We start from the raw sequence: 16,230 nt of genomic DNA, 5'->3' as shown, positions 1-16,230 counted from the left end.
CGCTCGGAGTGATGTCAGGTAAATTACAGGGTGTCCTAAAAAACTGAGTGTCGCTGAAAGAAAGGCACTATTGAAAAAGTCACAAGGATGGGATTTCATGAGGGAATATGTGTAAAGGTAAAAACTTGCAATAAGTTATTGCAACATTAAAATCTTTTTGCAGTTGATCAGCATCAGACAAGCTTAATATTGTCTGTGATTTCAGTGCTGTAAAACAATGAAACATGAAGGTGGGAGGGTGTTTTTACTATTACTAATTTGCTCTGGTTTTGAGCTTTACACTGTTCTTTCACTGTTTCACTGTGTGTGTGTGTGTGGTTGTGTGTGTGTGTGTGTGTGTGTGTGTGTGTGTGTGTGTGTGTGTGGTTGTGTGTTTTGGTGTCGAGCTTTACATTTGCACACTTGTGACCGAGCTTTAAATCACTAATCTAGCTCTACTAACTCTCTGACCCCTATACTTTTTCTCTTGCAGCTGATTGCCTTTGATGATGAAATGGATGTGGCTGAGGTTGATCATTTTACTTACTACTGTCATGTACATTTGATTTGTCTCCAACTAACAGCATAGATGTGCTTGTGCTGCGAGTAGACTCTCTAGCATTACATTCTCACCTGTTGGCAGCTCCGTCCATCCCTCCCTGTTGTCTGCCTGTTACACGTTGTTCCTGATCTCCATGTTGAAATGTAACGTAGTGCTAGCATGTCATGCAATATGCTTGTCTGTTGTGCCTATATATGGTCGTGTACTTACTTTGAGGAAGAAATTAGATTTTAGAGGAACACTAATTTACTGAATACATTCTATTCTATGTATGCAGGCATACAACATTACTGCATTTTACCATTGCAAAGTCTTAATCTATTGTAAGTGTACTATTGTTACTCCTTTTGAAAGTCTGTTTGTAACAGACCAGTCGTACAGTTTGACTGTAAAAGCACCTTTATGCAACCAAAATTAATCGTCAGAAATTGTGTGGGACTTTTGGGCACTGGAATTTCCATTGACAGAGAGCGTTTTTTTTTTTTTCTCTCTCTCTCTCTCTCTCTCTCTCTCTCTTTCATTTAAGCCATGTCACATATTTTGTTAATGCTGTAGCAACCAGTTGGAATCTCTTTAAACTTCATACTCCTGTTTCATTAAGGAGATTTGGGTCGAGGTAGTGTATAAAATAGAAATGCCCGTAGATTATAATACAAACCAGAATCCTAAATTTTAGGGTAATTAATCATTTTAAATTGTTGCTTTCAGTTTTAAAGAGAAGTGTTAATTTTTTAGGCTCTAGTTTTTCTTATTGTTACTTTGAAACGCATTATTTTATATTGTAAAGTGTTTCTAATATTTTTGCTCCAGTAAATGAGGAGGACAAAATATACAATAGAATAGACAACAGCACCAGCCAGCACCCATTTTCAAATGTTTATCCAATTTGGATTTTTAATATTTTATGTATTCATTTAACTCTTCAGTTGTATGGTATGTAATGTTATTTCCTGCCATGATGGCCTTACATGCGTTTTCAAATTTTTTGACACACTGCCACAAATGTATTTCCCACAAATTCATTATTTAAAAACAATTGATTTAAAACCCCCAAAGTCCCAGAAAATATAACAAGAACATAATCACAGTGACCCCAGCGGCAGCTATGACGCTGCCAATTGTACCATCATACTAAGTCAACACATTAACAACTTGGTAGTGTCAATAAACTGACTAGGGAATGTGGTATTTATAAGGGTTATTGCGCAACATTGCATTACATCATAGAGCTGTTTTTTGTTTTTCTGGTCACTCAGTCTACTTGCCACACAGCCCCCTTATGATGAATTTCAGGGGGGGGTCATAATCTTCTCCTAGAAATTTGCCACCATCACAAGAGCAGGTGTGAGTGTATGTAAAGCTGGGGATATTCCAGCTAACAGATAGCTCATAACACAGGGGCCTGGGCAGTTAATGCGCGTTTGCACGTCATGCGTAAACATTGCAAAAATATATGTTGGGTCATGACCTGTGGTCTTTTAGGAAATGAATAAAACAGTTGGTTTCTCGTTTCTATTTGTGAGAGCCAGTGGACGTCATAGAAGTCACAGTATGGGTGTGACTACAGAGGAACCATTTCTCAAATGTCACTGCTGACTGATGTTCTCGATGTGACCTACCATACACAAATCTGCTTAAAGTTTTTAGTTTTTAACAGCCACTGATCTTGAGAAAGTAATCAGTGCTTCCGTCTCCTCTCATTTGAAAATGACTGCAGTTCGCTTTATTCAGACCACAAGTCAGTCCACCTTCCTTTAGTTTACTTAAGTTAGCCACCGGCCTTAGAAGTTGAAGGTGACATGTAATATGATTTCATCAATAGCATTTTTAGGACTTTCTTGTCCGTGTAGGCTTAAAATTCAGCGTTAAGCAAGCAAGTTGAGTCTTGACCTTGGAGAAAGCAGTTTGACGAAACAGTTTCAACTCAAGGTCCACAGCTTTTTAGACAAAAAGTCCTAGAGGTGCTATGGATAAAATCCTACCCTCTACTGTGCTTGTATGTCAACAGATTCATCTCCATGACAACTGAGCAAACTCCATCCACTGATGATGACTGTGGGATGTGGTTGGAGGCTTTGGAAAAAAGCTAATAAGTGGACTTCGAGTTGGGATTGTTCTACTAACTCTCTTTGGCATAGCCCATATTGTTATTCACAGCCTTTGTGGTGGCTTCTGAAATTCGTAAATTTGTGAAAACTGAAAGTACGCATTGTCAGAGAAGGGGGGTCTGTGGCAGCAGGAAAATCACTAAAGAGTGAAAAACAGGCAGGCAGTAGACTAGTCACTTAATCAAGGTTGTGGTGAGTGCAAGGGAAGTGAACAATGATGTTATTTGGGGAAATGGAGAAATTGTCGGAAAGGGTCTTTCCAGAGTTGCCAGGAAGCAACATGCTCTCAGTTTCTCTGTTATGGCTCTCTTTCTTATTTTGCCCTCCTTCCCTCCCTCCTTATACATGCCGCCTGGTACTGTAGCAATGGAAATCCCCGGCCTCCACAAAAACAGAGCTGTTCTCAGAGACCAGCGCTTTGTTTAATCAACTCCTCCCATATGCAGTATCTCAAGAATGTACACACACTCCCTGAACCCACAGCACTTGCTGTGTGCCGCTCATTCATGCGCACACTCATATTAACAACAGCGTACAGTGCCCTGACCGACGGCTGGCACCATGTGTGTGGATATCATTCAGATGGAACACCGGCAGGCCAAATCCTCAACTTCCCCTTAGCAGCAGCAAGATAAACTGCCATGGTGGCTGTTATGTAACCGATGCTGCTTGCTCTCTAACCCACCACAACATCCCCCTCCCAACATCCACCCAAAGGTCTCTACAAATGAGCGCAGCTGTCAGTTTCACTACTGTTTGACAGACCCCGTCAATACTCCTCGATGTTGTATGTCAAGTCTGTGGGGCTGGAGTGTGCGCATCCAGGGAGAGTGACGAGAGAGTGGGATAAAGTGGAGTGACGGTTCACCCATTAGCAAAGGTTATCTTATTCTTTCAGAAATAGAAACGTCATAAAATGTGAGCCAGGGGAAAACAATACATGACCAGCTTCATTGTCACGCCTGATCATATCATCCACTGCATGTGTTTGTGTTTCCTTCACGCTTGTGTAAACTTCTTTTTTGGGAGGGCAACGAGAGGTTAAAGGGTTCAGATGGAGATGAAGTCTCTGTTTTTTGTGATGTAGTATGGTTTGCTGATGACGGGGCGATGAGTGTGTAACGCATACATAGCGTGGTACATAAGAGACTGTTTCTGTGCAAGGAGAGTGTGGCGGCTTGTCTGTTTGTGTGAGGGTGTGTGAACGTGTCTGTCAGGCTCTCATCCATTTGTGTCATCCCAGCCCATCACAATCTCCTCATCATCTTGACCAATTACTGTTTGTTTAGCTAGAGATCTCTAGATTGCTGTGTCCTCTGTTTTTCTCTTACATTTTTCTGACCACATCCCTGTCAAGCCTTTTACAAACATTCCAATTTCATCAAATTCACTTTCACTTTTTCAGCCATGCTTTTTTTTCTAACTCTACCAGTGTGAAACCTACCCAGCTGCCACTCCTATCACTACCTACCTCAGAATTACTCCACTTGTCCTCATTTATCCTCCTGCCTGCTGCTATGGGTAAAGTCAGGAGACTCCGGGCTGCTGTTTTTTTTCTTTGTCAACAGGGGGAGCTGCTGATGTTCATCAGCAAGATGCAGCACTATCCCAGTTTCCCTAACTTACTGCTGCACGATTCTTGGGCTCCCGCCAGCTCTCAGGCAGCAGTTACATAAGAGCCAAGAATTTTCTTTCTTTCTATCTTTCTTCCTTTTTATTTTTTTTTCCTCTGTTTTCCTGGAATTTTAAACCCTCCACTGATATGTGACCTTCAGTGGTAATTGGCAATAAAAGTGCAGCAGACATGTCGTCCCTCAGACAGTAGCAGTGGTGCACCTCGGTCTAGGCAATCCAGGGTTGCCCAGGGGCCATGGGAAAGTTGGGGTTTTACTTTAGGCAGTGAGTGTGTACCTAAGCAAACGCAACACCTGTTAATTGTTTGTGGTCTGCCTCTGTTAAAGGGCAGAGGGACAATTTTATACTCAGCATAGTGCTATACTAAACCATCCTTCTGGCCTTTTCCCTGAAGGCCTTCTTTCATTATGAACAGTTCATTTACTTTATGACCTCCCAGTGATATGAGATAAAGCAGTGCTCTCCACTTCTGGCTGTTTTGGGATATGGGTTAAGGCTCTCACTTATGTTATTTTAAACAGAGGAATTCTTTGGCTCCTGGCAGCCCCTTGAAGAAAGAAGGAGCAGCATCTACGGAGGAGTATACAGATTTTGCTCGTCCGTGAGATGATATGAGCTCAACTGTCTCTTTATCCACAAATGCCATGAATCTCATTGTGTTTGCTTGTGTGGCATTGCCTCTATGGAAATTTCATCACGCATTCTGGGAAGCGTAACAAGAGGAACCGGTGCTGACAGTTACGGGGGCAGGCCGTCCAGCTGATCCATCTTTTTGTACACATGACAATCACAGGCCAGCTGTTGACAACTGTGTGCAAATTAGGTCAGATTACACATATGGCGGGTATTATGTTCCAGCAACCATAACAGTGTTCATTTACGAACTGAATTAGAAGACATTAGAAATAGATTTTGAATATAGCTTCAGTGATGTGTGATGCATTACCCTTTTTCAGCGGAAATTAATGTGTTGACGTTAAAGGAGGCTTGATATAGGGGAAATTCCAATTAATCAGCATAAAGCGGTGTGACTGGCTCACAGAGGGAGACATTTGCCCACGTTACAGTTGGTTGAATGATTTTTATTTAGGTTCTCATGGTTGTTGCCCGCTCTGCCGGGAGATTTTGTGTGCGTGAGTGCAGATGTTTTGTTTAGTTTCTTAAACAACTGGAATTCAACAGGCCTCTACTATCTATATCGTCAAACTTTACTTTATTCTGTTTTATGTTGTTTTAAATTAAATTCTATTAATATTAAAGGACTTAGTATTATCGGGCCAAGAAACTGTGAAGTCTTTTTATTTCTGTTTCATTGCTTGGATGCCAATTTGCATCGTATTTTTTTATCATTATTTTAATCTTTTTTTATTTTATTTTTTATTTTACTTTGCTCAGATTATATAAATGAACTGCCATTAGCTACAGTAGGAAACCAGAAAGTTTAATGTTCATGCTTTTATTTATTTTTCTTTTTAACCCACTTTTTGCTGAATTGTTAAACCTGTTTTGTGAGTTCAATAGTTTGGGGAATTTTGGGGAAAGGGTGATATTTATTGATAAGGGATAGGCATCAACACTTTGCAGCAGGAGCTTAAATAGAATACTAAACACACCACAGTGTAGCGTTGTAGCCAGTGGTCTATAGTGTGGTGAAGGCAAAGCTTCTTTTGTTCTGCTTCTGCTTTCTTGCTACGATAGGTTACTGCTGCATATCATCCATGCTGTATAATTAGGCTAGCTCTGTGGAACCACATAACACGAGACACACACATAACAAAATCATTTTTTTCCTTCGTACTGTAACCAATCCATTATCAGGCGAGCAACATGTTTTTGTTCTCTTTTTCTTTCTGCCCCTGGCTCTTTAAGTCACACATATTTGTGCAGTTGCATGTGACTGGCCATCTGAGTGAGCAGTTGAAAACCAGATATACTGTAGATAGATGCATTGGTAAATAGCAGAACTTAGAGACATGAAGTTTTTTAGGTAGAGACTTTAGGGAGGGTGATACTCTTTGGAGGCAGAGGCAACATAACTAATTCTACATACTCTAACTTTGACTAACATCAGCCTTTTATTTCCAATCAGCTGGCACCTCCGCCCGAGCCCGAAGTCCCTGCCGAGGTGTGTTTAAGACCCATATTGACCTGCTGCCCACTAATATGGGTCACTGCTGATCAGAGATCATCCGTCATATTTATACACTAACTCTGTCCCATTGTCCTTGTGCTCAGTGTTAAACAACTATTTATCTAACTAGATAAGAGTCACAAACTTTTCCCATGCATTTCTCTTTTCAAGCCCCCGTGCATATTGCTCCCTCTGTGGAAATTATGCTACGTATCGGCCCTCGTGTGTGTACTGTACTGCCTCCCACCCGTTCACTCATCCATTCTTCCCTCCCTCCTGCCTCCCATTCATCTTCTCTTCCACCTCTTGGCTTTTGAGCAAATTCCAATTTCTTGACTTTCTTTCACTGGGGTGTGTGCGTGTGTGTGTGTGTGTGTGTGTGGAGGGGGTTGATGTCATGGGTGAGGTGTTTTTCCATGCCAGATTGGTGCTTACAGTGTGTGTCAGTAGCTCATGGCTCCATTATGTAAACTGGACAGAGCCCCCCCCCATCATTCATTCACATGGCTTGTATTTCTCCCCCCTCTAGCAGCTTGTCGTTCTCTTATGTAAATAATTTAGGCACTTTGCCACTGTGACTGTAAAGTACTGAGTCACCACATGCCACTGTACATGAGTACAGTGTTTGAAATCTCCCACGCTCACCTGTCAAGAGTGGACATCTGAGTTTTCATAAGCTGAAGAAAAATGGTGTTGACATAAAATTTTGATGCTTGAGATAAACTATCAAACAAAATTTTTTTTCAGTAATTAACGCTATGTAGATGTTTTGAAATGAGTATCAGTCCTCCCCTGCACAAAACCTTGCATGATTTCAACTTGACCTTACATCTTTCCTGACAAAACCACTTCCCTTTTAACTGCATGATCAAATTCACACCCAATTTCTTGCATGCTAGTAAAGTAACTAATTTGCACTGTATTAACATCCTTTTTGTTTTCTAATTTCCAACCTTTTTATTTTATATTTTTTCTTATTTTATTGCTTTCTGCTAACACACCTCACCTTTAAGGAGCTTGATCCCAACCAGCCACAGAAGCAACTGGAGGATCAAAGGAGGGTAGGTACTGAGTTTGGTTTGCTCTGGTCTGGCCCGGGCCTCCCCCTCATTGACGACAACTGACTGACTGTCGTGAAGCCCTCACAGTCACACTGCTTCCCCAGCATGGCACTCCCTCGCTCACTCGGTCCCCTGTCAGTTATGGGGTATGTAACATGTGAGGCAGATCAACAGATGGACATTAACTTTGGGTGTTCATCTCGTCTTTGACGGCTTGTGACGTATTTGGACCAGAGGGAGCATGTAGGCCACTGTGCTGCACTGATTCACACCAAACCAATATGGGGCGACACTGAATGTCAGCATGTGTTGGGGATGGGAGAGGGCGCCATGTGGCCTTTGAACATCACTGACTGAGATCAGAGGGCAAAGGTCAAATAAGTAGTTCTTCCACAGGGGGCATCTTACTACGTTTAGTCTTCAAGGCTATGGCGCTCTTAGTGCACTTTGGTTTTTTGTGAATTTATTTTTATTCATACAAAATGTCTGTACAACTACAGTAATTTTAAAGCTTTTATTTCATTTCCTTGATCAGCTGTAAAGAATACCAAATGTAAAACAAAGGTAAAAGCTCTCACGTGGAGCAAGTGTAATCTTAAAAGGAGCTGGAGATGATCAAGAGTTCACAAATGCATTTTACTACAAGTTTTTCTAAATTTGCTTTTTTTCTAACTTTTTAAATGATTTTTTTACATCTAATCTTGAAATCTTTCACTCCTCTATATTGTGCACCTCTTAATGTGAAACTGTTAGTGTGATTAAGTGTACATTAGCACAGTTAAACTGACTTTGGGTTCCAGCTCCGTTCCTGTGACACGGCATAGCTGTAACTTAATCTCCTGACATCAATCTTCACTGGTAGGGAGAAGCTCTGCGACAGATCTTGGTCAATCGATACTATGGGAACGTCAAACCAGGCCAGAGGAGAGATAGTCTCGCAACCTACAGCAACGGTCCCCTTACTTCTGGAGCGCAGGGAAAATCACCTACAGGTGTGTGTAACAGTACAGTATCTGTGTGTTTTTATGGTATGCTCATAAAGATAAGATTCGATGATTTCAAGATGATTTACTCTGGGAAACTGGGTCAGTGCTGCATAAAGCTAAGCGTACAGCCAAAAATTAAATCAAACGTTAAAATAGTTCAGTTTATGGCTGTCAGCTGCTATATGGCAGTCAGGGACAGATTAGTTTTGTTGACCATTGCCAAAGGAAATGCTTAAAGAAAGAAGACAACAGAAATGTTTAAAAATAAATTAGATTTAAGTTGGTCAAATGCTCATGTATAGTCTTAACCGAAGTTCAAAAACCTCTACAATGTAATTGGAATCATGATGTTCATGATAATTTAGTCAGATTTAAGATTTTATCTATCGGTATGGATATGGAGTTTCTAACGGTACAGTTTACAGCGCACAAATCTTACAACCCATACAAGGCATTCTCTGCTTTACTTATTCATTTACTTATTTTGTTATTTATTATTCAGTTTGATAGTAGATTGATACGCGGACTCTTTCCAAGCAGATGTTGATGTACATGAATAAAATCTGTTCAGAAATTACCAAAATATCTAAGTATTTTACAGTTAAGACAATCTGTCCCTTGTTGCGACTGTAATGAGAGTTTTGCCAGTTATTTAAGATGGTACTAGGTTAACATGCAGTCAGAAGTTAAAAGTTTTAAAATCATTTAAAATCATTGTAGGAATCTCACAGAAAGTGTTTACAGCCTATACAGAAGTTCCACTTATGCCGGAAATGTTTGCGTTGTAGTTACACAGATTACAAAGAATAGTCATAGTGACAGAAGTCAATGAAAATTTCAGTATCAGTAAACACAAGATGTAGACCACACTTTGTTGGTCTACAGCACGATGATTTTTGTGCATATGTCCATTAGGTTCATAGTATCAAATTTACAGAAGACCATACATTTGTACAGAAAACAGTTGTTATTAAAAACTGAAAGGGTCTCTCCATCCATCCAACTCAATCTTTGCTCAGTCGAACCTGACATTCAAAAACTGAATAGATTGTTCCTAATTGACATTTATTCATTCCAGTGAGTTGCTCCGTGTCTCTGATCAGAGAAATGACTCATCGTTCATCTTTAATGCTTTTAGAGCAGAGATAAAAAATAAGATCTTATTCACAGCCATGGCCTTGTACTCCTTCTGAGTCCTCGGACCTCGGCTCTGCTACTGAGGGTAGCGGCTCTCTCCTCATCATAACGTAGGACGTGTTGTTGCCAGGCGACCAGAGAGCCAAGCTCTTTCTAGAATGGGATGTGTTGTTGATTCAGTAGCTCACCCAGCCAGAGATGGCTCTGATGGGTGCTGTTATCTCACCACTGCTTCCCCGGCTGGCTGTGGTAGCCAGCAGCAGCAGCAGCAGTTAGTTAAATAATCTCCATGGGTTGAAGACACATTTAATGTTGTTTTGTTATTTCTGCGCAATGGCTGGATGGAAAGAAAATATACCTGTGGTGCATTCCATGCAGCACAAATATCCTCTGGACTCTTCATTAAAGTCACTTATGTTGAATTTCATATGTGATAATAGCATCTCTCTGATGTTATCAGCAGATCTATTCTGATGGATTTGCTTCGCGTAAAAATATACTATCTTTGTGAAAACTGGTGCAATATATGAGTTGCTTAAAGTCCTTTCATCTCAGTTTCATTGGGTTCAATCTATCGAGGGGAGGTGGCAGCTTGCATTACTGTCTAGTACAGTTGTAGGTTTTTTGTTTAGTTTTTGATACAGGCCACTGGTGGGGGAATCAAAGTGAGCAATGTTCAAATTCTACACATAGTGGCTTTAAAAGTACTTAACTTTCCTTACGCTGCTCCATTGATTATTTTACCTTTTATACTCTCAAAAATCTAGTCTGGTAATCAGTCTGAATTACTATTGCTTCACTTCCTTAATTCAGACTGACGTGTTAGTGTTGTCCACTTTCTTGTCTGAAGTTTTTTTTTTTTTTTTCTTTTTCCTTTTTTTTGGCTTGTTTGTTAGTGATGATGTGTTATGGTAGTGGTTGCTTGGAGCAGCTAAATATGTATGTTGCTTTAAGAGCTGTTATTTATGTATGTGGTCTTAGAACAAGTTGTACAACTGCATCTATCTCATCCACGCTTGTCACCACTTTTCTGTCACTATTTTTCCCCACATGTAGCTACAGTAGATAGCTATGTAGGCAAACGATATCCCCATTCTTAACTCCAGCTACTAAGATTGGTTGAGTGTTTCTCTAGCCGGCGGTAAATACGTCAATGAGCACGAAACCAGATGCATTTGAATCACTGAAAAAAATATATGAAACATGGTGGTGATTCATATAGTGTGACTGGAACCAGGCTAGCAAGAGCTGGGTTGCATGTGCATGTGCCTTTAGGGTAACCAGAGTAACCCCGAGTATTAATATTCAGTATCCTACTTTCTTTGTTAGCTGAGCTCGCTTAGTATGTTCTTGCAGGTGAAATACTGTACCTACGTATTACATTTATTTATAACATTAGTAGCCTATAACTAACAATAACACTACCTTATTTTGTGTGGCAAGACATACTAATTATGAATGCAGTAACTTAGGTTCTGAATAAAGGCATCCATCAAACATACGTAACAAGTCAAACTCTTAAATGATATATTTAATAATCAAAAATGGTAATACATTTTGAGCCATGTTCCACCATGTAACCTGCCTGAAATCTTAATAAATCAGTAGATGATCATCATTTCACATCTTTGACCATAGTTGTCAGCTCCGGGGTCGGAGGTCGAGGTGAACTGAGTTTGGCGGAGGTCCAGTGCCACCTGGACAAAGAGGGGGCTTCTGATCTGGTCATCGACCTCATCATGAACGCTACCAGTGACAGGATCTTCCAGGAGAGCATACTGTTAGCCATTGCACTACTGGAGGGTGGAAACACGGTCATCCAGGTAAGTGGGGGTTATTGGGTTCAAGAGTACACAGTGCAAACGGTGCAGAGGAGGTTGGGTGTGAGGTGTTAATGAGGTCCAACACTCACACTTCTTGCCTGCAACTAAATGGAACTACTCAAGGCATCCACTTCAGAGAGGCATGAGCAGAATCTCAACAAGGAGATGTTATCTCGGGAGTTCAAAGCTGCTGTGTCAAGAATTTTAGTTATTGCCCTGGAGTTCTGCTGCTGTCAACAGGACAAAATGAAGTCACCGAGAATGACCTCAAATGGGCAAAGGAAAGATACTCAGTTGTAAGTGTAGCAACCGGGGTGTGTTTTGAAAGCGAGACTTCATAGTTAGGTGCAGAAAGCATCCTGACATGTTTGAGCTTATTGACATTTTGAGTTGGGGGGGAAAAAAAGGGAAAGTGAGTTTGGGCCAATGATACAGGGGACAAAAGGAAGTCAGATAGGAAGAGGAACAGTAGTCTGCTGGGAGAGGTCCAAGCTGCGCAGCCAAACACGTCATCACCTCCCCGCAGTTAGCCAGGGTTGCTACGGCAACACTAACTCTTTGCGTACCTCGCAGCAAACAGGTTGAGAGGGGAGAGAGCTGCTGCGTTTGCAACTGCATTATTTCAGTTTTGCAGGGTGCTGTGTGTGTGTGTGTGTGTGTGTGTCTGTGTGTGTGTGTGCGTGCGTGTCTGTGTGTGCGTGCGTGTCTGTGTGTGTGTGCGTGTGTGTGCGTGCGTGTCTGTCTGTGTGTGTGTGTGTGTGTGTGTGTGTGTGTCTGCATGCATTTACTAGAATATGTGTATGCATGTTTTTGTGAGCAAGTGTGTGAGTGCTTGCCGCTTGCAGGCTGTCTGTGAGTGGATCCTGGTTTTGTGGTTCGTGTATGCGTGCCCTTGTGTTGTCTTGCATAAACAGGCCCATTGCATAATAGGCTCCTATTTGCATAGTGTTGTTACCTGACTAGGCCTGACTTTCCAGAGTGTACACAAAGGCACTCACATGACTCCTGTTACATAAGCTGCTGCCTTCCTCCCTGCCTGGTTGAATGACAGCCTGAGCCCTGTGCCTCCTAACATTCCAGTTGGACTCTTAACTGGGTCATGCTTTGCTGGTGGAAAGAGGGCAATACAATGGACAACCCCTTTGAGGCCTCAGGAGAGATCCAATAGATTTCAGTAGCTCTCTGGTGCTACCTGAGGAAATGCTTCTCCCTACAGCCTCCCTCAGGACAGATCCGTTCATCTGACTTATTGACGTAGCGGTCATTTCATGTGATGATTGACCTTTTTGAGCTCAGTGCATGATGAAGAAGCTCAGTGTCCACTGCTGAAAGGAGCCGGTGACATGAATTTTGCGTTGGGTGTGGATCTTTATTGTTTGTTTTGTGTGCCCCAGGCCATTGTAAATGTTTGCAAGGTTTTTTGTCCTTTTTGAGTCACAGTTTTGACTGTAAATGTTATATACATTAGAATATCAGAGAGTGCTTCAGTTGTGAATTAGAGCCATTAATCATAGTTATTGTACAATCTAGGAAAGGTTATTTGCATTAATTACATAGAATCTACAGCAAATGTCTGAATTTCTACCTCTGACTCCTACTGTAACCAGGCAGTTTTCCTTTGCTGTTAGAAAAGATCCTCAAATTGAACTTGATAAGCAGTTTAATGGCGTAAACAAGAACGATACACAATTATAAAGAAGCTTCTTGTTTCAGAATTTAAGTTAGGTGTTTTTCCCCTCCTTTGGCATGATACAGGGACAAGTGAGCTTTGTTGAAGTCGCATGTATGGTCCAGAGAGAATTTACAACATATCAGCAGATGCATCACATTTCCCTGTCTTACATAACGATGGGTTGCCTGCCCCCTTTTTAGGACAGAAGGGTTCTTGTTGTCTAAATGAAAAGCAGGACAAAAACATGCCCACAGATTTCTCCAAGCAGTCTGTTTGTTTGTTTTTGAGGTAATCCAGGGTCGTAGCCTAGCCAACAAAATTTCTGGGAAAAAGCAAGTGTAGCTTTTATGGCCACACAAATACTCTTCATCAAGCATCCAAAGCAGTTACAGTCCCAGTAATATCTGGAATAAATACAGCTGATGTTAGTACAGGCCAATACGTGAGTTTCAAAAACTGGAAATCTCACCCAGCAGGCTAATCACGGAGACATGAGAGCCCGTCTAGCCCTGCAGAGACACGATAATTTTGAATTGTACAAATTAGACTGCACCTAATCGATACACAATCAATGGTGGGTGAACAAGAAATGTTTTTGACGCAATCTCAGTACTTGCTCGAAACTTAAAAGTTTTTTTGTAAATGCTTATCAAGGCATCTTCCCGTGCACTGAATTGCCTATTGTGATTCGCTTAACATTTCATAACTCAAATGCAAGCTTGTTTGAAAGGTTGCAACTATCACCAGTGAAACCGACACCTCATACCCCTAAGCTGTTCATTACTTATGTTTAACAGTCATATAGTGGAAAATCTCACCTAGTTGGTCAAAGTGCGAATTATGTGTCTTCACTTAAAAGACATTAAGTAGAAACAAAAACCTAAATAGAGTCTGTAGTATGGTGACAGTGTTTTAACAGAAAAAAAAATACTGGCTTTTTGACAAATGTTGGCTTTGAAAAAGAAAAATCCGGCAATGAATGACTCTCTACCTGTACAATGGTTCAAACATGAAGTATGTCAGACCTGAATTTTTGACCTGCATAGTTTTCCATAAATAACCTAGTTATGGACTACACAACATGCTGTGTGACACGTATGCTCACATGCTCCAGGTTGTTGTTCATTGACAAGCAACAACGACTGTGACCCTCCTAGTGTAACAGAAGCAGATACAGACCACCCATATCTGTATCATAGCATAAAACCACACCCTCGCAGGCTCATCTGTGTGCCCCATTAGCACACGCACATGCACACGCGCGCAGGCCAACTCCACATTGTACTTAGAGGCTAGAAAGCTTATTCCGAAAACAGCTCTTAGAGAGAGTGTGTTATGTAAGAGCAGAAGTGTAGAGGCTCTGCTCCTGCCAGCGCACCATCCATCTACTCAACACTGCCTTCATGACCTCAGATCCTTCACTGTCACAAGAGCAAACAGGTGCCACCACTCCTTCTCAATAGGCTTGTTGTGGCACGACACTACCCTCAGCCCCTTCTGAGCATGATTTATCCCCGACCCCCCCCCTGCCCCCCTGCTTGGTTCAAGTTCGCTTTACAGCTACCTCTTGGAAAGCTTTAAAAAGATTCTGCAAAGTGAATTTCCAGGCATCAGCGTCATCAACATACTAGTTCTCTTCCAACTACAGAGTGGGCAGTGGATTTTCCTTTTAAACCCCTGTTTATAATTTATAAAAGTTTAATAATTCATTTCCTGCCCTCTTTTGTTATTGTAGTTGAAGTCACTGGATTCATTTTAGACTTTGCTTGGCGTGCTGCCTGTACAGAATCATGAGAACACGCAGTCGTGTATTTTACTTTAATTTCGGCCTCCTTTCTGGCAGTCGAGAGTCGTAGCTGGCAGTCATAGCTTCAAAGAGCAGATCTCCCTGGTTACCAGCCGGGCGGTGGCAGAGTACGCTACCGAAACTCTCCACTTGAGCACAGAGATGGCTTTGTCACTCACCAAGGTGTCAGGCTGGATAGGCAGGAGATGGATAAAAAGAAAGAGAGCTGGTGGTATAAACAGGCCTTACATAACTGGTCCGTGTTGAAGCCAGGAGCCGGGATGGCAGCTGACGGGGAAGGGAGAGAAAAGTGGATGCGCAGGATAGTCAGAAAAGAGGCCCCGCTGTGCCACAATGTTGAATCTGTAGAATAAGAGAGCGAATTATGAGTCAACCTAAACCCGCTGTGCTGAAAATGACTGACAGCAGCAGGATCAGCATAGCTCCCAGGAGGCTTAAAGGTCCTGTAGAGGGACAAGTAGAGGGCTAAGCCGCCTCGGGGGGAAAAGCAGAGACTGACTGACCATTTTCTTTAAAGAATGACTCAGCAGTCAATAGGGAGAAGTGTGGGCTGAAATTGGTACACATTGTTCAAAGTGCTCATTAGAGTTGTTATCTGAACCTGTTTCCTTATATAAGATAGTTCATCTTTGAATTCAGACTTATCACATAACGTGATCTCCCTTCAGCTCTGCCAGGAAGTGGAATCATATTTTAAACAAACTCAAAAGCACCAATGGAACATGAAGTACAGCGTGGAGCACATGGCTGGACCTGTACTATTGACTCACTGACTATTGACCAAGTATTTGTTAATTTGCTTGATTCAGGCCTGGGATCCAAACATATTGCGTAAATTACCAATAAACCACGTAGTCATTCTCCATGAATGGGCCAAAAGCTAGTTTGTTTTGTTTGTTTTTGTTTATGTTTTTATGTCAACCATGGATCTGGCTATCATTTACATTATTTTGTACTAGTGCTGAGACAATACTTTTGATTCGGCACAAACTTTTCTCAGTACATTACTTTGAGAAATAAAGACATTTTTTTCCATAAAACCCTTTTAATTTAATCAAATAAAAGAAGTCAAACTTCTAAAAGGACAAATGTGTTCTAAACACAAGCAGCCACACAGTAACTCTGCCTAAATGAAATACAGTCTGAAATTGGAAAAAGTTTGCACCCAGTGCATATATGACAGACAAGTGTTTAGAAGATTATCAGTGAGCTTTTATGGCCACAGTCCTGAGGCCTGCAGTATTTAATATGGTAATCTTGTAAAGCTGCTGTGGTGGAGCTGTCGACCTGCTTGCATAAGTCTGACTCTTAATCAGATCACTGTCAATG

The 16,230-nt window shown here is 41.4% G+C and overlaps 1 protein-coding gene across 13 annotated transcripts in view; it reads left to right on the top strand.

Moving 5' to 3' along the window:
• The window catches only part of itpr1b (inositol 1,4,5-trisphosphate receptor, type 1b), an 83,305-nt gene that overhangs the window by 37,231 nt on the left and 29,844 nt on the right, over positions 1 to 16,230 (top strand). For 7 of the 13 annotated variants that reach the window (XM_040159825.1, XM_040159820.1, XM_040159824.1 and 4 more), the window contains 3 exons: positions 6,374 to 6,409; positions 8,339 to 8,468; positions 11,238 to 11,422. In XM_040159825.1, coding sequence (XP_040015759.1) covers positions 6,374 to 6,409; positions 8,339 to 8,468; positions 11,238 to 11,422 — 351 coding nt within the window. Of the gene's footprint in view, positions 1 to 472; positions 509 to 6,373; positions 6,410 to 7,428; positions 7,477 to 8,338; positions 8,469 to 11,237; positions 11,423 to 16,230 lie in introns of all 13 variants that reach the window. The other 6 variants (XM_040159829.1, XM_040159827.1, XM_040159828.1 and 3 more) reach the window with 2 other exon arrangements.

The sequence above is a fragment of the Xiphias gladius genome, chromosome 21 (assembly GCF_016859285.1).
Source record: "Xiphias gladius isolate SHS-SW01 ecotype Sanya breed wild chromosome 21, ASM1685928v1, whole genome shotgun sequence".
Lineage (NCBI taxonomy): Eukaryota > Metazoa > Chordata > Actinopteri > Istiophoriformes > Xiphiidae > Xiphias > Xiphias gladius.
This window is presented reverse-complemented; position numbering and strand designations above follow the sequence as displayed.